The sequence below is a fragment of the Barbus barbus genome (assembly GCF_936440315.1).
Source record: "Barbus barbus genome assembly, chromosome: 20".
NCBI lineage: Eukaryota > Metazoa > Chordata > Actinopteri > Cypriniformes > Cyprinidae > Barbus > Barbus barbus.
In genome coordinates, this window is record NC_136748.1 from 17,105,629 (window position 1) to 17,131,665 (window position 26,037).

A 26,037-nucleotide genomic window follows, 5' to 3' on the forward strand; every position below is an offset into this window, starting at 1 on the left:
TGATAGATTTATAACTCTTTCTAATTGTGAATGAAGATACACATAAACCAAAGGCCCCCGTGTCTGTGAACTGTTAAAGAACTGTTTAGTTAAATCAAGCCAAACACTTTATCTCATTGGTATTTTAGTGTCTTTTAACAGATACTTTACTGAACATTGTGCTGTTTATGAATTATGAAGAAGAAATAAGAGATTAAACAACCACAAGGATGAGAATTTTTATGCATGACGATAAAATATACACCACACAGATTTCCAGACGTTTTTATTCCCTACTTCATAGAAACAGTGTTTTTGTAGTCAGTGGATTTGAAATTAAGAACATCTGAGGTCAGTTTATAAAAATGTTCAAAATTTTTATTAAAATAAAAGTATGATTTTGAGGTATTACTGTAGAATCATTCAAACGGTTCACATTTTCCTTTCTCCTTTCTTGCATCAGGTCCATGTTGACCTTTCCTGTGGAAAATCATTCCATTCCTGATTGCAAAGTAAACAATGGAATGTATTTACTAAATTGAACTGTTTTGATGTTTAAATAAGGCTGTTGTTAATAGGTAAATGAACTTACCCCAATTCTGTGAATTGACTAAAGCCATAAAGCATCACATTAGTAATATACTCACCCATTAGACCAGAGGGTAACTGGCTGCAGTAGCGATGCCACATTGGTTGCTCTTGTTCCTGGACATCAGGATGTAGCCCTGTTCACCCCATCCCACACCCCAGCTAAAATCACAGCAGTTTTGGGTATTTTAGTTGTTTTGTCTCTGTTCAGTTCTGAACTATTTATTATTATTATTATTATTATTCATTTTTGTTTCATCAACTTGTGCTTTTTTCTTAACCTGTTCTTGACGATCCAATAGTCCTCTCCACTTGAACTTCCATAACCAACAGCCAGAACGCCATGATCTAAGAAAGAGCTGCTGCACTCAGGCTCATCATAGATACCTAGAAACATTATTTATAAAATTAGCTAGCAAATTTTTATTTAAAAGCTCAATAAATAATGAATAAAAATGTCACATTTAAAACCTAAAAAACAGGTGATGACACTTACCTGACTCATAGAGCTGAAAGCTGACGTGTCCAGCATCGATGGCAACAGATACAGGGCCGATTGTGGCAACAGCCTCCTGCAGTGCACTTTCATCCCCTCTGGTGACATCAACATATCCTGTGCAGGTGGCACCCACAGTGCTCGGGTTAAAACGGCACAGATCATCCTGCGAGGAGAATATTGTTGATTAAACTTTTTTTTAAAAACAGCTGAATTATTTATTATTCAAACATTATTAGGGCTCACAATGGCCTCATATGAGTATGACTCCTCTGTATCCAGACCCCCATTGGCTTTAATGTACTGGAAGGCCTGGTCCATTAGTCCTCCACCACAGCCCATGTTCCCAAAAGAACCAGAGCAGTCCACCAGCTGCTGCTCACTCAGGGAAACCAGTTTTCCTGTCTTCTTGAATGTCTGACCCTCCAGAGAGCCAGTCTGAGAGAAAAAAGAGGCATGAATAAAGCAGAAAGGTAAGACCGCTGAACTGGACTGTACAGTATATTGACTCTATAAGCATTTGCTATTTAAGATCTGTTTATAAAGGCAAAAATGTGGGTCTTACTGCACTGAAGGCCCAGCATGACCCACACTGCCCCTGGTCTTTAACATCGGTCACATAGCCCTTGTCCCTCCAGTCCACGGAACTGGGCAGCACAACAGCATCCTTCAGCCGGAAGAATGTAGCACCACCACGGGCCTTAGTGTTATTCATGGAGCCCAGACATCCATGGAACGCCACCTGTCTGTATTCCTCATTGCTCTGAGAGAGGATACAAGGAATATGATGAAGTTTTATGTAAAGCAAAATTAATTAATTGAATTTAATAATTGTATATATTAATTTATTTAACTATATTTTAAAATATATTCTAGAAAATAATACAACAAAAAATATTAAAAATATACTACACATTCATCATCAATTTTCTCACTCATTATGATTATTATAATGACCTGTTTGTGTGTGTGTGTGTGTGTGTGTGTGTGTTTTAACTTTTTACCATGTCAGCAAAGTATGTCATGCCAAGCCTGTAGGATTTGATGCCCTGATCTGCCATCATGTTGTGGACCAAAACCAGTTTGCGATTGGACAACCAGGTCTGCTTGCGCTGAGACTCTTCCTCCACAGAACGGTAGATCTTACCTGATGTTTGACAGAAAATAAATATCTTAATAAAAATATTTTGAACACAATTAATTTGATTATAATTATTTGTAATGTTTAAAATATAATTTCACAAATTCCACAATAAAGTTTCATGTTTAAAAAACATGGAAAAAAATAGTTTGAATGTCAAATAATTTAACAAACTATTTAGTATTTTCTTAAACATCAATTAATTTATTTAATGACTTTGTTCCGATTCAACGAGAGGCATATATGACCCTGGACCACAAAACCAGTCATAAGGGTCAATTTTTTGAAATTGAGATTTATGTATCATCTGAAAGCAGAATAAATAAGCTTTCCATTGATGTATGGTTATGGTAATGTTTGGCTGAGATACAACTATTTGAAAATCTGGAATCTGAGGGTGCAAAAAAACTCAAAATCGCCTTTAAAGTTGTTAAAATGAAGTTCTTAGCAATGCATATTGCTAATCAAAAATTACGTTTTGATATATTTACGGTAGGAAATGTGCTAAATATTTTCATGGAACATGATTATGTAACTTAATATCCTAATGATTTTTGGCATAAAAGAAAAATCAATCATTTTGACCCATACAATGTATTGCTGGCTATTGCATACCCTGTCCTACTTGAGAATATTTTTGTGGTCCAGGGTCACATATTTTCACATTCCTTATGCAACCTGTTGAACTACCGGTATACCTGTAACCCTAGCAAATTACTCTGTGTCAAGTGCTGAGTTAGGTTTCAGTGAGTAAAGAGAACCTGATGACTCTCTTTCCCCAAGATTTTAAAGACATAGATAAAACTAAAGGAGACTATCTTACCAAATTTCATTTTCCATGCGTGAAACTCCATGTCTTCTAGAGAAAGACTGGCAGCATTGGCAACAGCCAGAAAAGCAGCAGCAACAACCAAAAACCTCATCCTGCTCAGAGAAAGAGAAGACACAAATGTGAGGTCGGGCAAGAGGTGCTCAAGATAAAAACAGAACTGAGGTGTCTAACGTCACTGTTTCATTTCTTCTGTCACACACCCCCACATTTTTCCGCCAACAGTACTTTTATTTTTTTTTTAAAATCTGGTTAAACCTGAGTACTTACATGTGGTGGTATGTAGGATATACGTTTCCTTGATGTCAGTCACCCGGCCTGTCAGTGTTTACCAGAATGAAGTTCTGAGTTTATATAGGAGTTTTCGTGAATGAACACACTCTATCTTTGAGGATGCACAATGGCCACTAATAATAGCAATCAATAAATAATTAATGTATGCAGGAATCCTTATGAAGTCATATCACGGGGTCTATTTTAAAACTGTTTATTTCCATAAAACAGCATCTGTTTCTTAAAAACAAACCATGGATAGACATTCTTAAGAGAAACTACTGAAACACCCTCTCAGGACCTCAAGCTCTATTAAACTGTAGTACTGTTTTACTTTCAGTTAATGTATTTTTATTAATTCTATCAGTCACTGACAGATAGGAAGGAATAGAGACCCATGTGACTTTCTTGACTCTTGAAAGTAAAAACGTATGCATGTGAACCAAATCCAGCAGATGCATCTCACAATGGAGACTTGGTTTCATGATTTTGAAAAAAGACTTGGGATTTGGATTCCTGGCCATTTAAAGAACTGTTCAGTTAAAACAAGCCAAACACTTGGTTATCTGCTTGGTATTTAGTGTTCTTCAAAAAAGTTCATTTTAGTGTCTTTTAACAGATGAAGACTTGGTTTCATGATGTTTATGGTAAAAAGTCTAATGTTTTGGATTCTTGATGATTTTAAAGAGCTGTCTAGTTAAAACAAGCCAAACTGAGCATTGTGCTGATGGTGAATTATGAAGAGGAAATATAGGAAAAGACCCAACAACCACGGATGAGAGTTTGACGATAACAAATACACCACATAAATGTTCATTTTTATTCCGTACTTCATACTAACATAGTGTTTTCCTAGTCAGGGGATTTGAAAATATAAACAACAGCTGAAGTTAGTTTATTAAAATGTTTCTAATTGTAATAAAACTAAAAATATGATTATGAGGTATTATTGTAGAATCAGTCAAACGGTCCACATTTCCTTTTCTCCCTTCCACTCCAGGTCCATGTTCTTCTTTCCTGTGGAACATAAGAAAATTATTTTATTCTTAATTGCAAAGTAAACAATGAAATCTATTTATTAAATTTAAACCTATGTTGTAATGTTTATATAAGCCTGTTGTTAATAGGCAAATTAACTTGCCCCAATTCTGTGAATTGACCAAAGCCATGAAATCATAGTAATATACTCACCCATTAGACCAGAGGGTAACTGGCTGCAGTAGCGATGCCACATTGGTTGCTCTTGTTCCTGGACATCAGGATGTAGCCCTTGTCACCCCAGTCCAGACCCCAGCTAAAATCACAGCAGTTTTGAGTGTTTAGTTTTAGGTTCTCTCTTCGTTCAGATGTGTACTATTTTTGTTTCATCAACTTGTGCTTTTTTCTTAACCTGTTCTTGACGATCCAATAGTCCTCTCCACTTGAACTTCCATAACCAACAGCCAGAACGCCATGATCTAAGTCAGAGCTGCTGCACTCAGGCTCACTGTAGATACCTAGAAAAAATATTTATTAAATTATACAACAAATTTCTAATTCAAACCTGAATAAATAATGGATAAAAATTTTAAATGTAAAACCTAACACCTAAAGAACTGGTGATGAAACTTACCTGACTCATAGAGCTGAAAGCTGCTGTGTCCAGCATCGATGGCAACAGATACAGGGCCGATTGTGGCAACAGCCTCCTGCAGTGCACTTTCATCCCCACTGGTGACATCAACATATCCTGTGCAGGTGGCACCCACAGTGCTCGGGTTAAAACGGCATTTATCATCCTGCATGGAGAAAATTAATTAAAATAATTTTAAAGGGGGAAAGGGAAGTGGTGTGTGGCCAAGTATGGTGATCCATACTCGGAATTTAACCAATCCAAGTGTACACACAGTAGTGAACATACACTCGGAGCAGTGGGCACTGTGGCGCCTGGGGAGCAGTTGGGGCTTCGGTGCCTTGTTTAAGGATCTCACCTCAGTCGTGGTATTGAGGGTGGAGAGAGCGCTGGTTATTCACTCCCTCCACCTGTAATCCCTGCCAGACCTGAGACTCGAACCCACAACCTTTGGGTAACGAGTGCGACTCTCTAACCGTTAGGCCACAACTTCCCCAGGAAAAGATAGACACACAAAAACAACAAGCTGAAAAATTACAGTCAGAATCAAACATTATTAGGACTCACAATGGCCTCATATGGGTAGGACTCCTCTGTATCCAGACCCCCATTGGCTTTAATGTACTGGAAGGCCTGGTCCATTAGTCCTCCACCACAGCCCATGTTCCCAAAAGAACCAGAGCAGTCCACCAGCTGCTGCTCACTCAGGGACACCAGTTTTCCTGTCTTCTTGAATGTCTGACCCTCCAGAGAGCCAGTCTGAGAGAAAAAAGAGGGATGAATAAAGCAGAAAGGTAAGACCGCTGAACTGGACTGTACAGTATATGGACTCTATAAGCATTTGCTATTTAAGATCTGTTTATAAAGGCAAAAATGTAGGTCTTACTGTACTGAAGGCCCAGCATGATCCACAATCCTTCTGGTCTTTAACATCGGTCACATAGCCCTTGTCCCTCCAGTCCACGGAACTGGGCAGCACAACAGCATCTTTCAGCCGGAAGAATGTAGCACCACCACGGGCCTTAGTGTTATTCATGGAGCCCAGACATCCATGGAACGCCACCTGTCTGTATTCCTCATTGCTCTGAGAGAGGATACAAGGAATATGATGAAGTTTTATGGAAAGCAAAATAAGTTAATTGAATTTAATAATTGTATATATTAATTTATTTAACTATATTTTAAAATATATTCTAGAAAATAATACAACAAAAAATATTAAAAATATACTACACATTCATCATCAATTTTCTCACTCATTATGATTATTATAATGACCTGTTTGTGTGTGTGTGTGTGTGTGTGTGTGTGTGTGTGTGTTTTAACTTTTTACCATGTCAGCAAAGTATGTCATGCCAAGCCTGTAGGATTTGATGCCCTGATCTGCCATCATGTTGTGGACCAAAACCAGTTTGCGATTGGACAACCAGGTCTGCTTGCGCTGAGACTCTTCCTCCACAGAACGGTAGATCTTACCTGATACACACAAGTACAGCTGATGATGCATTGTGATTTAAACAGTGTTAGCTGCAAAAGTTTTGCTAGTTAAAACATTTTAACAGACATTCATAAAAATCAGTCAATCAATCAATATAATATTTTAAAATAAAATAAAATAAATGTAATGTGTGCAGTAAATACTAAATAAAGATTAATATTGGCAAGTGATATTTGACAGAAGATAGATCTTAAGATAAATTTCATTTTGATTTCATCTAAAATAAAATGTGACTATTTTCCCTATATAGTTTCATGTTTAAAAAGCATGAAAAAAAAAATTTTGACTGTCAAATAATTCAACAAACAATTCTGTCTTTTTTAAACATCAATTAAAAAATTTCAAGCACCTTATGAATTTGTTTAATGATTTTTGTTCCATTTCAAATAGAAGCATATTTTCACATTGCATGAGCAACCTGTTGAACCTCCGTTATATCTGTAACCCTGGAAAGTTACTCTGTGTCAAATGTTGATGTAGGTTAAGTCATTTCTCATATACGTTAGAATAAAAACCTTAAGTGAAAAGGGCACAATGAATAATGTGTGAGATTCATCGAAACTCTTCTGTCTTTTGATTATTGATTATATAGTTTGTTCATTAAGTCAGTAAAGAGAACCTGATGACTCTCTTTCCCCAAGATTTAAAAAATATACAAAAAAGCAAAAAAGCAGTCTCTCTTACCAAATTTCATTTTCCATGCATGAAACTCCATGTCTTCTAGAGAAAGACTGGCAGCACTGGCAACAGCCAGAAAAGCAGCGGCAACAACCAAAAACCTCATCCTGCTCAGAGAAAGAGAAGACACAAATGTGAAGTCAGACAAAAGGTGCTCAAGATAAAGCAGAACTGAAGTGTCTAATGTCACTCTTTTATTTCTTTTGTAATACTCCCCCACATTTTCCCTCAAACAGTATATATATATATTTTTAAATCTGGTTAAACCTGAGTACTTACATGTGATGGTATGTAGGATATACGTTTCCTTGATGTCAGTCACCCGGCCTGTCAGTCTTTACCAGAATGAAGGTCTGAGTTTATATAGGAGTTTTAGTGTCTCTGATCAGGTGCCTGTTGTTAACCCATAAAAAAACTATTGATGCTGTGTGCAAAAGAAAAAAAAGGAAATTACGTAACAACAATTGTGTGTGGCTTGTAAGAGTGTAATGTTGGGGAACACGCTGTGTGGAAGGAAGTTTCCTGTAAACATCAACTGGAGATTATTTTCTTCTTTCTTTCATCTCTTACAATGTATTTGTTTGATCGTGTCTCAGCAGTATGTGAGTTGTTTTTAATTAAGTTATTCAAGGCAATGTCAGCAGTCATACCAATGACAACACAGCAAAACTTCAGTCATAAATGTTTTGATGAAGTTGCAAATGTTCTAGCACTTCCAGTAACAAACTGCATGTGACACATTCTTTCAGAACCTGTATGCCTGTGTGTCTATGTCTATATGTGTGTTTGTGTGACTTAGCTATATGGCCTATGAGGAAACATTTTGACTTAACCTGGAAAAAAAAAATACAAAAAATTCTTGTTTGTAACAAAAAGCATAATTTTAAACTAATATTTAATTTCTAAACATGTAAAAAAAAATGGGATAATGTCACGAAGAGGTCTTCAAAAAGAAGGTTAATTTGCAACAATGACAAATTTACTATACATTGTCCAGTGACAAAAAAACTCTATGCTATTGCCCTTTTAATAAGCATGTGAGTGTATTTGTGTTGGTTGAAATGGGTTTGTGCGCCTCTGACAAACATGTAAATATATGACTGAGTGCTGTTGCATGTCAGCAATATGTGAGCTGATCAAACAAAAACATGATTACAGGCAATGTTGCATGACTGTCAATGTATAGGCCTAAACAATGTTTATGTTAACCCAAGAACACAAAGCAAAAGTTCATCAAAATTCATTTTTAAAAGCTCCAGGCAAAGATCCCTCTCTGAATCTCATAGCTTGTCTCGATTTCTTTGAAAGGTTTTACCCAACCCCAGACATCCTGTTTACCTCAATCTTGCAAAGATTTTGCTTCATTGACATATCCTCGCTCATTCTGTATCACCTGCCCTTGTTTTTATGAGTCTCTTTTTCCCTTCACACTGTCACTTAATATATTTTGGCACTCTCTCAGATGTTCATGAATCCTGTGAACTATGGACTCAATGCCAACTTAAAGATAATGAATGTGTCTCTCTGAGCTTTTTTTGCATGATAAAGGTAAAAGATCAAGTGACATGGCACAGAAGAGTTCCCCACAGAGTTCCCCAAATTTGAAGAACATCAGATGTGGTTTTAGGGAAATGTGCTGCAGTTCTCTATAGGATGACTGGACTCCTTTGTATTGAAGTGGACAAAAGTAGACAGCTCATTTTGGTTTTTTTGCACGTGTTTTGTGGTGGTTTCAAATGTATAGATGTAGGCATTTATGTGTTCCCATGTGTTAGTGCTTAGTGTACATTTTTTGCATAGGTGTGTGCTTGTTTGTGCACGTTTGTCATGCCTAATGCTAGCTGACCTTCATTTATTTGATCAAAATACAGTAAAAACAGCAATTTCAATGTAAAAAAAACTGTGTTCTATTTTAAAATATTAAATGAATTCTTATCAGCCATTACGCCAGTCTTCAGTGTCACTTGAAGCTTCAGAAATCATTCTAATATGCTGACTTTGATATCCTGAGATTAAACTGACTATATAGGCATTGTGCATAGTTTGATTCATAATAATTTTTCATATTAATAATGTTGCTGATCATAATAATGTTTATGCTAATAATAATATATTTCACTGTTTGATTTCTAAAAACTATTTTGCTAAAAGTTTGGTATTGTACGACCACCACTTAATTTTTATGTAGAATCAGGGCAAAATCAATTGAAAATGACTGATCTTAACCACACTAGGAACATGTAAGCCACCAGATGACAAAAAACACTTGCCTGCTGTATTTCTGATCACATGTTTGAAGTGTACAGTTTTTATAACTTGTGTCAAGTGACTGACTGTATCTGTGTCTTAAAAACCTGGACAAACAGATGACCAGACAATATCTGCCCACAAAAATATTTTCACTTTTTACCATCTAACACATGATTGCCATATAACAACAATAATGCTTAACCATGTGACTTTGCCAGATTTTAATGTTTTTCAGAGTTTGTTTCTCAACCAACGTAAACAATACTTTGCCGAAAACTCATCACCAAACACCAATGATTTGTACATATATGGACAAAAGTGTTGGGACACCCCCTTCTTTAGAACAGAAGGCGGCACTTCCAAAACTGTGGCAACAAAGATGGAAGCATAATTCACATATTTAAGAACTGTATTTCCATCTCTGTTGCAACAGTTTTGAAAGTGTCTAAAATGACTGTACCCATATACAAATCATTGGTGTTTTTATTGATGAGTTTTTGGCTCAAGGTCTGCATTTAAAGTCACACAAGAGGTGTTCAACTGGGATTAGGATTTTGCTTTCTGCAGACCACTGACTCAATCAACCATTTCTTTTTGAACCTTGCCTTATACACAGAGGCACTGTCATGTTAGACTAGAAAAGGGCCCTGTCCAAACTGTTGCTATAAAATTAGAAGCACACAATTCCCTAGAATATCTTTATATGCTTAAACATTAAGATTTGTACTCATGGAAATGAACAGTCAAACCTGTTCATTAGAAGGGGGTGACCCAATACTTTTGGCAATATAGTGTATGTATATGAGATTTTTTTTTTAAGTCATTTTCCACGAAGTTTGGAAAAACAAATACAATACATGGCCAGCAGAGGTCGTTTTTGTTTCTGTTCATGTTAGTGTAAAATACACCTTACAAATAGTCTCACTCTCAGGTTACGTTACGCATGTAACCATGGTTCCCTGAAGGGAACGAGACGCTGCGACGAAACCAAGCGGTAACCTCCCGCTCTCTCTCGTGAAGCCAACACGGAAGTGACTAAAACTGCAATTCATCGACTGGGCGCTAGAGGCTGGCTGCAAAAGGGTGATTTTTTTTTTATAACTTATCCATTTAAATGACATTAAACCTTAAAATTCTGCATAATTACCTACATTTCACTGCTGGTTATACCCTGTATAATTGTGCATGTGACAAATAAAAAAAAAAATCTTGATCTTGATCATAATTAAGGGCGTGGCCACTTGAGTGACAGGTGGATTGACGTTGCTGTCTCTATCTGCTGTCACGTCACCTCAGCCGCTGAACTTGGCATCTCTGCCGTGTTTCTGCTTTTGTTTCATACAGTCTGTTTATTTTCGTGATTATTTCTTAAAATTATCAAATAAAATGTCTTGCTGTGCGGTTAATTGTACTAACAGACCGTCCAAGTCTGGGATCCATTTTTTCCGCTGAGTGATATTGTAATGTAATTATATTTATTAATCTATTTATTCTTTATAATTTTATTTAAAACTTTACAATCCAGAATCCAACAGACTGTGGTTAGCTGTAATGTTAGGCCTGTAATTAACGATACTCGTTAAACGTTTTCCTCCCATTGAAAATCGATAACTCTTAACATGGCTTAATGCATTAAAACCATAGACTGATTAATCAATTAAAACTGTTTTTAAAAGACGAAACTCAGTGAGAACATGATTAATAAATAATACTATGTACAGACAAGCACTGTTTTAATGCATTAAGCCATGTAAGCGTTTTCCTTATAACGGTTATTTGTTTCTATGGGAGGAAAACGCCAGACTCATCTACTTGTCTGTATATAAGTATGATTTATTAATAACGTTGGAACCGTTCAAAAATCAGCCGCCAATATGTCAAGGTCAAGATAGGTGAATGTGGTTTCAGCAACCAGGCACCACGCCCCACCTCTTTGCCCATTTTCGATTATCCGGGAGTGACGCACGGTGACGCCCACTTTAGGCTTCAAAAATGCTCCTCAGAATCCTACGGGTGACGTCACGTACACTACGTCCATGTTTTTTACAGTCTATGGTCGAAACGCTAGGGGGAACGCCTTCAGCGTGACCGTGCTCTGAATCATGTGTGTAATCTGTCCAATGGATGGGCAAGACGTCATAGATGGATGATGTCACCGACCGTGATGTGGAAGCACGTGCTTTTATGCTTCACTCTTCTAGGAGTGAAGCAACCGCTTGCAGGGATGACGGAAATATGGCCCTGAGACGCAGTGTCTTGTTCTCTTCAGGGAACCGTGGTGACATGCGTAACGTAAGATGTTCCCTTCCAGGAACTCGAGCTGCGTCGAAACACTAGGGGAACAAGATGCCCATGCTGCCAGACTTCCAAGTCCCTGCCTTGTGTGTATCCCTCAGGAACACGACGAGGGCGAGAGAACGGAAGAGCCTGGAGTGGCCCGCACATCGAGGCCATAATACCTAACGAAGGTCAGGGGCGTGGATCAACCCGCAGCGTTGCAGATGTCCTGCATAGGAACACCTGCCAGAAAGGCCTTGGAGGCCACCATACTTCGGGTGGAGTGAGCCTTGACCCCCAGTGGCGAGGGGAGATCAGAGGACTCATAAGCGATGGTAATAGCATCCACAATCCATCGACTAAGGGTCTGTTTAGAGGCACGCAGACCCCTCTTAGGAGGACCGACGCATACCAGCAGTTGGTCCGTCCTTCTCCACAGGGCAGCTCTGTGGACGTATGCGTCCAGTGCTTGCACTGGACACATACAATTAAGCTTCTGCTGGTCAGGCTCCCTGAAGTGAGGAGGACTGTAGGCCTGCAGCACAACAGGCTGTGGTGTAGAGGAGGGGACTTTAGGGACATACCCCGCTCGAGGGTACAGAAAAGCTTTGGCCAGACCGGACCCAAAAGTCGAGATAGGAAGGGGCCACTGAGAGGGCCTGTAAATCCCCAACTCTCTTGAGAGAAGATATAGTTAGACTTAATAGTTAGAAGGCGATCAGAGATCTCCTCAATAGGCTCGAGTGGAGGTCTACAGAGAGCTTCTAACACCACAGTCCCACGTGGGGACACGGGATCGTACTGGAGGTCTCAGCCTCAGCACACCGTGGAGGAAACGTGTAACAAAGGGGTGCTTACCCACTGACTGGCCACCGAGAGGGGCGTGGTAGGCCGATAAAGCCGCCATGTAAACCCCCAGGGTGGAGTGGGCTAACCCTATGGAGAAACGAGCCTGCAAGAACTTCAGCACTGTACCAAACGGGCAGTTAACTGGGTCGAGTTGGCGGTCTCCGCACCTTGAAGGGAAAAGTTTCACTTCAGGGCGTACAGTTTCCTCGTAGAGGGAGCTCTGGATTGGAGGATGGTCTCAGCAACCTTGGTTGAGAGAGCGGAAGCTATGAGCTGTGCCCCCTCAGAGGCCACACCCACAGCTTCCACAGCTCCGGGCAAGGGTGGACGATAGTGCCCCCCCACCTGTGAGAGGAGATCCCTCCTGACGGGAATCTCCCATGGAGCACGGTCAAGGAGAGAAATCAGATCCGAGAACCATACTCGGCCCGGCCAGAATGGGGCTACTAGTAGCAGACAGACCCCGTCCCGGTGCACTCTCACTAGAACTCCCGGGATCAGAGCGATCGGGGGAAAGGCATACAGACGAAGCCTCGGCCAACTCTGTACCATAGCATCCAGTACCAGTGGAGCTGGAGGAACTAGAGAGAACCAGAGGGGATATTGCGATGTCTCCTGAGTCGCAAAGAGGTCCACCTGTGCCTGGCCAAACACTCTCCATATCTGCTTTACCACCTGATCTGAGACATGACCTGTTTGAGTGTGAGCATCTTGAACTTCAGTCTCATGACTAAGCGGTTCAACTGACGCAGATCTAAAATGGGACGCAACCCATCCTTTGGAACTATGAAGTACCGGCTGTAGAACCCGGACTCTCTTTCGTGAGGAGGGACTACCTCGATGGCCTCCTTCCTCAAGAGAGTGTGTACTTCCTGTTCCATGACCAGAGCCTCCTCAGGGCCCACCAGAGTGGGAATCGCCCCATTAGAAGGTGGTGGCGGAGAGCCGAACTGAATGCGATAACCTTTCGCTACAGTGCGCAGGACCTATTGATACACATTTGGCAGTAGTTTCCACGCTGCCAAATAGTCTACTAAGGGAACCAGTCTCTCAATACTGACCTCTGGTGTACTTAGAGCTGCTAGCTCGGTGCCCTGAAGCGGAGGACCGGCAGGAGACGGCCAAACTAGCTGCTCTAGAGACCCCCGAATAAGAGAATAACTGAGAGAATCTCTCGCTGGGGACAGCTGCGCCCTGGAACTCTGGCAGGGTTGGCAGACTGGTCTCCCAAGGGCACTGGGGGGAGACGGACACCTTATAATGCAGTGTAACCTGCTCGTCCCCAGAGGGGCCTGCCCTCGTAAGTCCTGGACCACGCCCGTCAGGGCTTCTTGGTCGAGGACCTCTTAGACTGAAGGACGGTCCGTAGATCCGGCTTAGCCTTAAAGCCCCCGACCCAGAGCGTTTGCCACCTCGAGTAGCAACATTCTGCTTTTATGCCTCTCTGTATGAGCATCTGGTACGTGGCGAGGGCTGCTCCCGCCCAGCAGCCCCCTGAGCTAGAGATCGCGAGGGAGGAACCGCTGGAACTCCGCCGCTTGTTTACGGGCCTCCTGGTACCTGCCGAACAAGCCAGAAGGCGCAAGCGGGGCGTCCATAAGGAAGACCCTATCTTTCTCCTTCATGCCAGATAGGGTCAACCACAGCCACCAGCGCTGCCATGGACCTGCCGATGGCACGGGCGGTCTCTTTGGTGGTGCGGAGAGACAAATCAGTGGTTCTACGGAGCTCAGATTTGAGTTCCTCTCCCTCATCTAGCTCTTTAAGCAGGTTGGCTTGGTATGCCTGTAACACCGCCATGGTGTGCAGACACGCACCAGCCTGACCTGCAGCCGTGTACCCCTTGCCCACCAGCGTTGAAGTTGTACGCAGCAGCTTGGTGAGCAAGGTCGGAGCCTTCAGAGACGACGCCGCGCCAGGGGACAGATAGCTCGCGAGCGTCTGTTCCACCCGGGGCATCACTCTGTAACTGCGCTCATTCAACCCGCCACATTGCTGTAATTGTCAGAAGCGGGGATGAAAAGGCAGGCCGAGAATGGTTTCGCCCACGATCTCGACACCTCGGTGTGGAGATCGGGGAAAAACGGCAGGCTCCGACGTGGAGGTGGCGGCTTAGTATGCAGAAATCTCTCATCTAGTTTACTCTTCCGTGGTTCAGCTTGTTTCTTGGCGGGCCAGCTGAGATTTAATTTGGCCACAGCACGAGTAACCACCTCCACGAGCTTTTCATATTGGGGCGACTGAGGGTGCGACTCCTCATCAGCGCTCTCCACATCAACCTCCTCGGAGGAAGATAGGAGAAGCGTCGAGCCGCCTCCACGGGGGGAAGAAACAGCGGAGCGGACTTCCAATCCCAGAGAGCGGCCACTGGATCTGGCAGGTGAGGAAGGAGATAGGGACTCTCCTGTTCCCATTCCCTCTACCAGATCCATCTGCGATCCCCACGAGTGCTGAAGACGTTCCCCCTAGCGTTTCGACACAGCTTGAGTTCCTGGAAGGGAACCTTAAAGGTCACATACTGGCCTATTTATTTAAGGAACTTTGTAGCATGCATTTTTGCTACATATAAATTCATAATCAACTTTCTATTTTATCTTAAAACATAAATATAAATAGTCCCTGTTGACAGACAGAGATTTTGTACCAGCTGGCTGTCATGTTTTACAGTTTTGGCGGGGTAGTCTTAGAGGAACCAACTATCCATGCACCCGTTTATAATTTCATGACCAGAGAAGAGTGAGTTTGTGACCTACAACATCAGTGATAAGCCTGAGACATCTTTCCTTCCAGAGGAACATAAACACAGTCTGATCAGTATCAAATCTGGGCTACAGCAGCCCATAACTAAACAAGATACAAAAGTAAATCAAAGCTTTCTGTCAGTGACCATCCTGTCTGTGACTAACAAGTTAGCTGAAAATGTTTCTTTGGTTCACGCTCTAGAAATTTGGATGCCACAAAGATAAATCAGATTTTTAACGTCCAACCCAATTTTGAAATATCTAACAAGTATTATTTTTAATATTTCATAACCATAGACATGTTTTAGAAATGAGTAATAGGCCATGACACTAACAAGGCAACATATTTAAATGAATGTTTAATATGGAAATACAAACAATTTCTTACATTTTTAGTCTTAACAGAACATTCATTCATTCATTCATTCATTCATTCATTTGTAATTCAATAAACTAGACTCACACATAAAAAAATACACCAAAAATGACTTTCCCCTTATAATAACATTCATGGAACCTTGTCAACTCTCTGAAGTGGTTCATTAACCTGGAAAATCACATCATTTTATTTCACTCTTTAATGAGAAGGTATGGTTTATTCATTCTTTAAATTCTCTCAGATTTATTGTAGCTGTTTCACACCATGGCATTTTCCAAGAAAAAGAAAAAAAACAGCACTGGCCAAAAGTGTATTTTAATTGAAACACATAAATACTAATGTATATATAAATAAAAATACTGTACATGGGAAGAAAAATAATGCAACAAAAAAATACAAACACATTGCTGCCATCCTTATTCAATCAATATAAACAGCCAGATTTTTAGAAAATGCGTCATTCTATATATATACTGCACCATGCAATGTTTCTTACGTCTCACCATCCAAACTGAGTACCGTAGAGGCCAAGCTGGATTTTTACACCACAATAAATTAGTTTAAAAAAGATCAAAGAGAGAAAAACAGATCAAAAAACAGAAAGACCATGTCGTCTAGCACCCCTGCCTCCCCTAGGCGTTCTCCCCTCGCCCTATGTTCATATCTCCATGGTGCACACAAATAGTCCTGGAGCGTGTTCAGAGCGTGTGCAGAGCTGGTGTAGAGAGCCGCTGTGCGTGGGGGCTAAAGAAACAACAGTTCGGCTACAATAGGCCAAACTGCAGGCTTTAATTGGATGGTCGATGAAGGGCTTCTCATTAAAACCAGTAGAGCTCCTTCCCTTTCTTGTGGTGCTGGAGACCTGCGGTGCAAAGCAGACATGAACACAATGGCTGAACACAAGGAGGAACCATTCACATACACAATCTCCATGGTGGCTGCAAACTCTCTATATAATAAGCATCAACAACTGAAGCCAAACAATCCATTTCCTGCCATTAACCTGGAGGGTGTGTGACTCGTTTGCTTTAAACATAATTCCTGCACTTTTCTAAACAGAACACTGCACAAACTTGATCGGTAATTTGCCGGTAAACTCTCACCTAGTTTGTAAAATGAAGTTCTGTAGCACACATGAAAGCTTAATAGCTTAATTTTGCAAACTGAGAGTTTACCAGCAAATTACTGATGAAGTTCCCACAATGTTCAGTTTTAAAAAAAGCTTATTATTTATGTTTCCAGAAAAATGAAATGCTAGAGATAAAAATAAAATAAATAATAATAATAATAATTTTGTGAGGAGTTTTATGCATTTTTTCATATTATATTTTATGTTTTTATATTTTTACGTATTATGTTTTATGTGTTAAATTTTTGTGTCACAGATTGCAACTGCTTTAAATGCTTAATCTTAAGACACATCTCTGGAATTGTAAAGTATATGGATCTTTCTATAAAACAGGTTTGTGTCCCTTTTATATGTATAAAAAGGTGGTTTGATCTGATGCTGACTTATACTGTTTATTAATATAGACATGTTTGATATTGTGTTGCCAGGTTATACAGCAACCTTATAATTTTTTCCCTTTTTAAAGTCATAACCTTTTTTATTAATCAACATAAATCACTATCATAATAATTATTTTAAGAAGTAAACTCTTCAGTTAAATGGTGACATATTAAATTCTCCTCTTTTATCACATTATCGTATATTTGGTTACTTCTTTGTGATTTTCAGATGTCAACCCTGTTCCCAAGATTTTGTTTAATAAACAGATGATAAATAACTCAGTGGATATTTGTAGAAATATCAGCATTAGATTCTGTTTAATTACCTTGAGCACAAAGCTTACAGTGTCAAATTAAACCATAAATTAATTTTGAACACATAATTACATATCTCTAAATATTGCAAATTAATTTCTCTTGAGATGTCATTTTATTCATATTTAAATTAACATTAACATTTAAATGCATTACTTATCTGGTAGAATGTTTATTTTTTTAAACATCACCTTCATTAAATATGAAAAGCACATATTTAATAAAAAGATTCATTACCGTAACCTCAGTATTTGCATTTTATTTCCCTACATTAGAGCACCATACCTGGTTCCATGTTGAGAGCCAGACTCTGTGCCACTTCCCCGGGCGGAAGCAGCCCTGGCCATGTTGGGGTGGCTTCCAGCTTTCCCACATCGTAATGCCCGGACAGGGTCGGGAGATGAGGCGGCCGAATGGCAGGCATCAGTAGGGGTCCGTAGTGGGCATCCAGCCCAGGAGGGGAGTATAGTTCGTGTAAGGGCCGTGGGGGGGGATAGGGCTGGCTCTGAGAGTAGCTCCAGGACTCTGATGGGTGCGGGTGAGCGTGTGAGTGAGGCAGACCCGGGTGTAGAGCCTGGGCGTAGGGGTCCATAGCATAGGTGGGAGTACCTGTGGGATCACAGTGGGGTCGGCTGGGCGGAGAGGGGTAGTTACTGTCCCAGAAAGATGGAGGGAAACTGCGTCGACTGCTTGAGGATGAAGCATCTAAAGGGGAGAGAAAAGAACAAGAATGACAAAGAGAAACAAAAAGCAAAGGGTGTAATGTAATGTTTGCTAGGAGAAAATCTACTGTAAGAACAATAAGACATGAGAGAGAACTTAGTTTAGTAACATTACTCACATGCTGTGTGACAGCTGCTTGCTGTGCATGTGCTTCGGATGTGTGGGCTATATGGTTTAAAATGCATGATTTCAGCGCGATAGACATGACAATCAAAACCAAACAAATGATTTTTGGCAGTGTATCTGAGGTATGAGCTGTAAAGGCACAGGCCTTTTCTGGAAAAGGGGGTGCGGAGCAGTAGCTCATTTGCATTTAAAGAGACATGCATGAAAACAGAGTGTTTCTGCTTCCTCTCCAAATAGGCATATTCATAATTATATAATAAATTATCTGTGGGGTATTTTGAGCTGAGACTTCACAGACACATTTTGGGGACACCTGAAACTTATATTACATATTGTAAAAAAGGGCATAATAGGTCTCCTTTAAGCATTATTTAAGCAGATGTTCAGGTTCGTCTCACATAACAAAATCTCAATTACACAGTAGTGCCAGTTATTGCTCTGTTTCACGAATAAAAGTTGTTCCAAACATAGCCACAGCAGAACCTTTGCGAGGAACACAGAGTGGTATTTCGTTCAGGTTGAGTGAACAATTCAATGATTCATTCATCATAAAGACAGTCACTTGTTTTGTTCCTAAATGAATCAGCCACTTTGAACAAACTGGTTGAATGAATGATTCAATTATTCACTAATTAAGACAGGGATTTGCTGCCAACTACTGGTGGAATTAGTTTAATATTTAAAAGTATAGGCAATCCATCATTTTTATTCATTTTTTCATTAATCATTGAATATTTCTTTTGTTGTTGTTTTTGTTTGTTAAATATGTTTTTTAGTGTTTTACAAATACAAACGCCAAAGTCAATACAGTAAAATCAAAAATATCGATATTTTTTCTGTTTAGTAATGTCCTAATAAAGGTTGTAAAAATGCACCAGAAATCAATATATCGGCCCTTAATGAAAAGTTTATTTCTCTCACTGCTACTGTTGCTATGGTGACCTCCTCAGGAGAATATGACCCCTGTTCACGAGTATCTCTCTTCAGTGTGCTCTGACTAACTTATTGAAATGTTGTCTGAAAACTGTTGAAACATTGAAACTTCCTTTGGAGTGTTCAGGCCTTTATTATAGGGCTCCGACCCCCTCAACCCCCCAATAATGTGCACACTGGTGTCGGTTAGTTATCATATTATTAGAGGTCCAGCTGAGATGGCATTTCTCTGTGTCTCATTTGTCCACATATAAGGCCGTTGCACCTTGGACTTTCAGGTCAGGCTTGTCACATGATTTCACATGATTTCCAGCCCCACGCACTCAGATGTCTTTCTAGTTGAATCATATGGTGTTCCATTTGCTTCTAAAGAGCTTATCACACATCACAGAAATACACACGGCCACATGAGAGAGATGAGAGACGGAAAGAGAGAGAGGGAGAGCTAGAAAGGAGAAAGAAAACCCATCAAAGAAATACAAAAGATGAAGAGGTCAAGACATTGACAAGCAACAAAAGAGCAGAAGAAAGACAAGACAAAGGCGCAGACTTCTGTCTACCGTAAAGGTCTATATAAGGCACGAAGTTAAACCTGGAGGTGGTCTTTTCCTCCTTCTGTCATATCGGCCCCCCAGCACCTCCACAGACCTGCAGACCTCTGTCTCTGCTCATGCCCCCACCTGTTGTTTTTACTAACCCTCTCGCCCCCCCCGTAACCCCTCATAGAATGCAGAGGGAGGGGTGAAGTATGTTTTTAGACATTACTTTTATATTTAGAATTCCTGTGAAAAAAGACACCGGTGATGTAGTCGTGATCAGAGGAGGGGTGGGCGAGCGCCTCATAAATCTGACGCTCGGTATTGTGAGCCGTTTGAACGCGATATGAGCTCGAGCCACTGTGCTTACCGCCACGTATAAACATAGTATCTGTTGGGAGGCAGGCAGCGTCTGAGAGGCCAGATGAAGATGTCATGGGGAGGGAGGGAGAGAGGGAATATACCAAAGGTTCATTAAGGTAAACACACAAATTAAGCACCACCTTGCATAGCAGACACTTGTGCGAGTTGGTATTCAACAGACTACTCACGCTATCTCAGCTGGCGGTACAAAAGGGACAGAAAGTGAAAGACATTTGTGACTATTTGTGACTGTGCAACTGTGGTAAATTTTTAGTTTGCTCCTGTCCTTAAAGGAATAGTTCAAACAAAAGTGAAATTTCGGTAATTATTTATTCACCTTCATGATGTTGTGAGCTCATATGATTTTCTTCCTTCTGCAGAACACAAAAGAATATATTTTAAAGACTGTTTCAGCTTTTGTAGCTTGAAACTTATGGACCTCTTTGACTTTCACTGTAAAAAGTGATAACCTGGAATTATTACCTTAAAGAGTTCTTTCTACTTGATTTATCCCTACTTGATTTATCCCATACCAGTGTTGCTGGTATAAATTGGTGTATATAGGTTGGTTTAGTGATTTTTGACTTCAATAAAACCAGTTAATTTATATGTTACCACTTTTAGGTTACAATTATTTGTGTATATATACAAACAGCTGAAACATTCCTCAAAATAGTAAAATATTGACTCTAAAAGGTGTTTTTCATATTGATTCAACAGAAGAACCATTTTGAGTTCCCCAAATAACTTTCTTTAAAAAAAAAGAAAGAGTAAAAGACACACAGTTAGGAAAAGTTTTTTTTAGTGTAAAGAATATTTTAATAATCTGAACCTTTTTCTGCTATAAAGAACATTTTGTGTAATGGAAAGGTGGATGTTAAAAGTTCTTCATGGAACCAATGATGCCAATAAAGAAGTTTTCTTTTTACGTATGCAGAAGAAAGTTTGGAGTGACTTGAGGATATAATGATATGACTAAATAATTACATAATTTTTATTTTTGGGTGAACTGTAAAATTTAGCATTCTTGCATTTCTCACAGACTTTGTTCTAACAAGCAGCTTCATCCAGTTACATTAACTTCAAATTGATTTGATTCAGTTCTGTGCATTTTATCTGAATACAACTGAGCCGAGTTCACTTAGCTGATATTTGTACACATAAATGATTTGCAGTGATTTTAATTTATCTTGCATCTGTCTTCATTCAAACTAATGGTTGCTTTTGCTGCACTCTCACCTGTGCTGGGATCACTGTGCCTCTTTTTGCCCTCGGCCTCCATGTAGGTGCTGAGAGCTCTGGAGAAGTGTTCATCCACTACACTGCTAATGTCCCCTTGGTAGTAGGTAAAGAGGACACATCGTGAGTTCAGGTATTCTGCCTCCCTGACCTCTTTGCCCTTTGTAGCCTCCTCAATTTGTCCGGCTGAAGGATACCGTGATGGGGACGGACCCCCAGAGCTGGAGCTTCCGGCACAAACTGGGACACCCTCCGAGCAGCACGGGGCCGCCACGCTGTCCATCGGATCTCTACAGCGAGACGAGGGGCTTCTCAGACCAAGGGATGCCTAAGAAAAAAAAGTAGCTGAGAGACATTGTGACACAATCTGTTTGTGTGCGTGCGTGTGTATGTATGCATGTGTGTGTTTGCACATATGTGCCTATAGGTATGTACGACAGTTGTGATCATATATAAAACATATGACCAGATAAGACCAGGGCTAGTTCTCATATTCTCGGTAGCTATCTGTGGTGTGTAAAAAATCCAGCCTCACCAATGCTTTTAATCCAGTGGCTTTTTTGTTTGTTTCAAACATTTTATCAACTCTCTTAAATTAGAATTACTTTTGTGTATTTTTTCAGAATCTTCAAAATTAGAATTTTACTTTTTTTTCCCCAAAAAATATTTGATTGGAGAAAAACATAAACACGATAAAATCATACTTGTATACATTCAGAGCAAAGTCAACTATATAATTTTATAAACTTTAACTGGAAGACTGAACAGTGTTCTCAAAACAGTCAGATTAAGACAAGTTACCACCTGTGTTGTGAATGTTATTTCATATTTATTTATGCAATTTATCAGTCACAATATTTGTTGACCACACTTGTTTGATATTTTAGTACATTACCTTCGACAATACCCTCCCCTATTTTTTTTACTGTTTAAATGTAGCTGAAAAGTCCATGTAAACTGTTTAATGTCAGGTTCCACTTAGGCAACTTACACCATGTAATATGACAACATGCCCCACGCATGAACTGCATCTTTATTTTAACTGTATTTCTATGCAATAATGTAAATGTTCGACTGCTTTAGATGGCCGAAAATTAAAGATTTGTACTGAAATGTGATATTCACTGGAATGTGACAACTTGCCCCGCTCTAACATAGGCTACCTCACACAGAGAGCAAACAAACACAATCGTGATATAACCATTAAGCACACTTGCGTTTTTTAATTTAATTATAGTTAATGCATTTATCATAGCTGCATTGCGCGGAAACCTGCTTACCGGCAAAGTGCTGATGAACGCTGAAGCTTTGTGCGCGTACGGTGCGTAATGACCATAAGCCGGGTACATAACATCCAGACAACTCATGATAACCCGCTCGCTCCTCTCGGCTCGCAGGCAGCGGAACTGTCGCGCTCTGTTTCGCGTGCAGAAGCAGAGAAACGGGAAAGAAAAGTCAAGTAGGACAGTGCAACATCTCGGTGTCGGTAAGCAGAGCGCGCGGTGACTGATCGGTGGTCCACGGTGACGCACACCTGACAGCTGCGCTCGCGGGACTGTGGTTTGGTTTATACCACAGAATGCGCCCAAGACAGAGCTTCACATGTCTACCCCTCCCACCCCACACCAAGACCCCCGACCACCCTTGAAAATTTAACTGCGTGATCTTGCAGAGCACATTCCGTGCATAGAGTTTGAGCTACTGCTTTGATTGACAGACCCCATTCATCTATCACGACTGATGCCTAAAGCAATTAGGTGATGGAATTGTAAACCACTTTTTTTGGAATAAATATATGCAATATGAATAATTTGCATAAATAGCACATGGCTGGTTGTAGCTCTAAATCAGTTTACCTTTTAAGCAGGCCTATTTTATAAATAGTATTTTATATCAATAATAAAGGTGTTATATATCATATTATTTATATATTTTAAATATACATATTTAATATATATGTATATATATATGTATATATATATATATATATATATATATATATATATATATATATATATATATATATATATATATATTAATCATAAGTTCCAAAATTTCCAAAAGGCTAAAAGAAAAAAATGGATTATTACAAAACATCATGTAGTAAACTAGTTAACTTGCTGAGCTGAAGAACATTGGCTGATTCTCAGGGTGGCACAGGGGTGTGAGGTATAGTCTGGACACCCAATCCATACCAGCACTTGAGCAAAGAGATTCCTCTCAAATCTAGCTCACATTATCACCTTCACTTAAACAAACACGAGGTCAGTCAAACACACATTAATGTTGTCTCGGTCCCACTAGTTTACATTAATATTCCAAATCAAAACTGTTAATGCTCTCTTCAAGAAGGAACCTCCTCTAGATCGTGCTCTGTTAAATGTGTCAAATATTCTCCCAGATATTAATATGTTCACATTGGACCTTGAGTGCCAGGAGTTTTCTGACAGACATTCTAGAACGTTAAGAGAATCGTGTGGAATATTTGCAGAATTTCATCCAGCGGTGTTAAACAGAGAGGAATGTCTCTAAAGTGTTTGTTCAGGGTCGACCGAGGAGATGTGTGCCAGAACTCTAGCTTCAATTGACCAATAAACTCTCTGTCTAATATAATTGGTTTCAGACCAACTGGTCCTGCCATGTAAAGTGTCAGAAATATCAGAGCTCTTAAATAATATACATGCTATTGCATTATTTTTCAATGAACTCAAAACAAAACAAACCTGCCAATCACCAAAAACAAGTTAAAAAATATTATTATATAAAAATATTTTTAAAAATTGCTGTTATTTATTTTATGTATTTCTTTTAAAAGATTATTATATATACAGTTGAAGAGTTTACATATACCTTGCAGAATCAGCTAAATTTTTATTATTTTACCAAAATATACAAAATGCATATTATTGTTTATTTAGTACTGATCTGAATAAGATATTTCACATAAAAGATTTTTACATATAATCCACAAGAGAAAATAGTTGAATTTATAAAAAATGTTCAAAAGTTTTTGATTCTTAATACTGTGTTTTTGCTTGAAAGATCCCCAGTTGTGTTTTTTTATTTAGTGAGTTGTTTGTGAGTCCCTTGTTTGTTCTGAACAGTTAAACTGCCTGCTGTTCTTCAGAAAAATCCTTCAGGTCCCACAAATTCTTTGGTTTTCCAGCATTTTTGTGTATTTGAACCCTTTCCAACAATGAGGACACATAACTATTACAGAAGGTTCAAACGCTCACTGATGCTCCAGAAGAAAACACCAAAGAATTTGTGGGACCTGAAGGATTTTCTGAAGAACAGCAGGCAGTTTAACTGTTCAGGACAAACAAGGGACTCGTGAACAACTATCACAAAAAAAAAAAAAACACAAAAAAATAAAACACAGCTATGTATACTTTTGAATGGTGTCATTTTTATGAATTTCAACTATTTTCTCTTGTGGACAATAAACATCTTTTATGTAAAATATATTATTCAGGTCAGTACTAAATCAACAATAACATGCATTTTGTATGATCCTTCTTATTTTGGTCAAATAATGAACATTTTGCAGATTCTGAAAGGTGTATGAAAATATTTGACTTCAAATATCATATATTGTTTTATAAAAAATGTAACGAGCTATCTACTTAAAAAAAATGATGGTAACAATATTACACTTAATATTTTTGAGTAGTTTTTCAGGCTTGATTTTTTAATGGAATCTAACTGAATAAATCATGTAAAATCTCCTAAATTAATGAATCTATAACACAGTAAATTGAATATTATTAGTGAAATATGCTAATTTATTTTAAGTTGATTCTCAAAAGTCTGTGATTTTGAGTGAGGCCTGTTTGTATTTGACTGAGTTATTTTATACATTTAAAAGACTGTATGCCAAACAGCTCAAGCAGGAAGATACTTGAGAAATAATGGGAATACTGCACTAGCAGAGCTACTGCTCAATGAACAAAACTTAATGCCTTAGAGGAGTAGTATCCATAACCATAAGCTCTACTCTTCTGCACAGTGGTAACGATTGCACTGCACAATGGAAACGTCAACGTAACAGAAACTCTTTCAAATGTCAAACATAACTGAACATTAAAACATTAATAGATGTTTCCCTTCACTCAAAAACACATAAAATAACATTTAATTTCTAAATTTACTCTCCATATCCAGCCAAATGCAAAGCATGCTGGGAACTAACAATCACCTCTAAAGTAAAACTGCAAAATTGAGCTAATTCTCTTAAAATAAATAGGTAGCCTTCTTTCCTTTTTTTATTATTTTCTTTTAATCAGTTCCTCAATTCAAGCCTCAAAACTGCTTAAGTTTCCATAAAAAAAAAGAGGAAAACACATCTTGGAATTATTAGTAAAAAGTCCTCAATATTTTCTATACAACACTGAACCACAATTTCTTTAATGAAATATACACAGTATTTTTAATTATCACCTTAATTTTTTTTTACGAAAATAGACCCATGATTAATTTTATAGGCTTACTTTTGTACTACTACTACTACTACTAATATATATATATATACTTATATTATATCTTGTTTTATAGGCTTACTTCTGTACTACTACTAATAATAATAATACTACTAATAAAAATATAAAAGTAGCCTTATACAATGAAATATTCATTATTTAAGTAGTTCCTATGTATATTCACATATGCATACTAAAGTAAACACAGGATGTTCACTGTGCCTT

The 26,037-nt window shown here is 39.0% G+C and overlaps 3 protein-coding genes across 3 annotated transcripts; all 3 read right to left on the minus strand.

Moving 5' to 3' along the window:
* Window positions 1-629: 629 nt before the first annotated feature.
* Window positions 630-3,244, minus strand: LOC306886731 (procathepsin L-like; the record flags this gene model as incomplete). Its single annotated transcript, XM_079444054.1, has 8 exons — window positions 630-729; window positions 849-954; window positions 1,064-1,229; window positions 1,310-1,501; window positions 1,629-1,826; window positions 2,068-2,210; window positions 3,028-3,128; window positions 3,237-3,244. 8 exons carry the CDS (start codon window positions 3,242-3,244, stop codon window positions 630-632), a joined length of 1,014 nt encoding a protein of 337 aa, XP_079300180.1.
* Window positions 3,245-4,083: 839 nt separating this feature from the next.
* Window positions 4,084-7,520, minus strand: LOC306886126 (procathepsin L-like). The gene is made up of 9 exons (XM_079443013.1): window positions 7,374-7,520; window positions 7,101-7,201; window positions 6,252-6,394; window positions 5,805-6,002; window positions 5,486-5,677; window positions 4,919-5,084; window positions 4,697-4,802; window positions 4,498-4,600; window positions 4,084-4,323 (listed from the first exon to the last, which is right to left on the minus strand). Coding segments are annotated over exons 1-8 (1,008 nt in total). The 5' UTR covers window positions 7,376-7,520; the 3' UTR covers window positions 4,084-4,323; window positions 4,498-4,500.
* Window positions 7,521-15,553: 8,033 nt separating this feature from the next.
* Window positions 15,554-22,961, minus strand: LOC306885970 (transcription cofactor vestigial-like protein 2). The gene is made up of 4 exons (XM_079442808.1): window positions 22,615-22,961; window positions 21,335-21,662; window positions 17,700-18,119; window positions 15,554-16,452 (listed from the first exon to the last, which is right to left on the minus strand). Exons 1-4 carry the CDS (start codon window positions 22,699-22,701, stop codon window positions 16,409-16,411), a joined length of 879 nt encoding a protein of 292 aa, XP_079298934.1. The 5' UTR covers window positions 22,702-22,961; the 3' UTR covers window positions 15,554-16,408.
* Between the last annotated feature and the right edge of the window lie 3,076 nt (window positions 22,962-26,037).

Coding starts and splice junctions, on each gene's coding strand:
- LOC306886126 (XM_079443013.1), bottom strand. Junction 5,678..5,804: donor CATGCTGGGCCTTCAGTACA/GTAAGACCTACA, acceptor TTTTTCTCTCAG/ACTGGCTCTCTGGAGGGTCA. Junction 4,601..4,696: donor TATTGGATCGTCAAGAACAG/GTTAAGAAAAAA, acceptor CTGTGATTTTAG/CTGGGGTCTGGACTGGGGTG.
- LOC306885970 (XM_079442808.1), bottom strand. CDS start 22,701: ATGAGTTGTCTGGATGTTATGTACCCGGCTTATGGTCATTACGCACCG. Junction 21,663..22,614: donor CGTTCATCAGCACTTTGCCG/GTAAGCAGGTTT, acceptor TTTTTTTCTTAG/GCATCCCTTGGTCTGAGAAG. Junction 16,453..17,699: donor GGCTCTCAACATGGAACCAG/GTATGGTGCTCT, acceptor TTTGCACCGCAG/GTCTCCAGCACCACAAGAAA.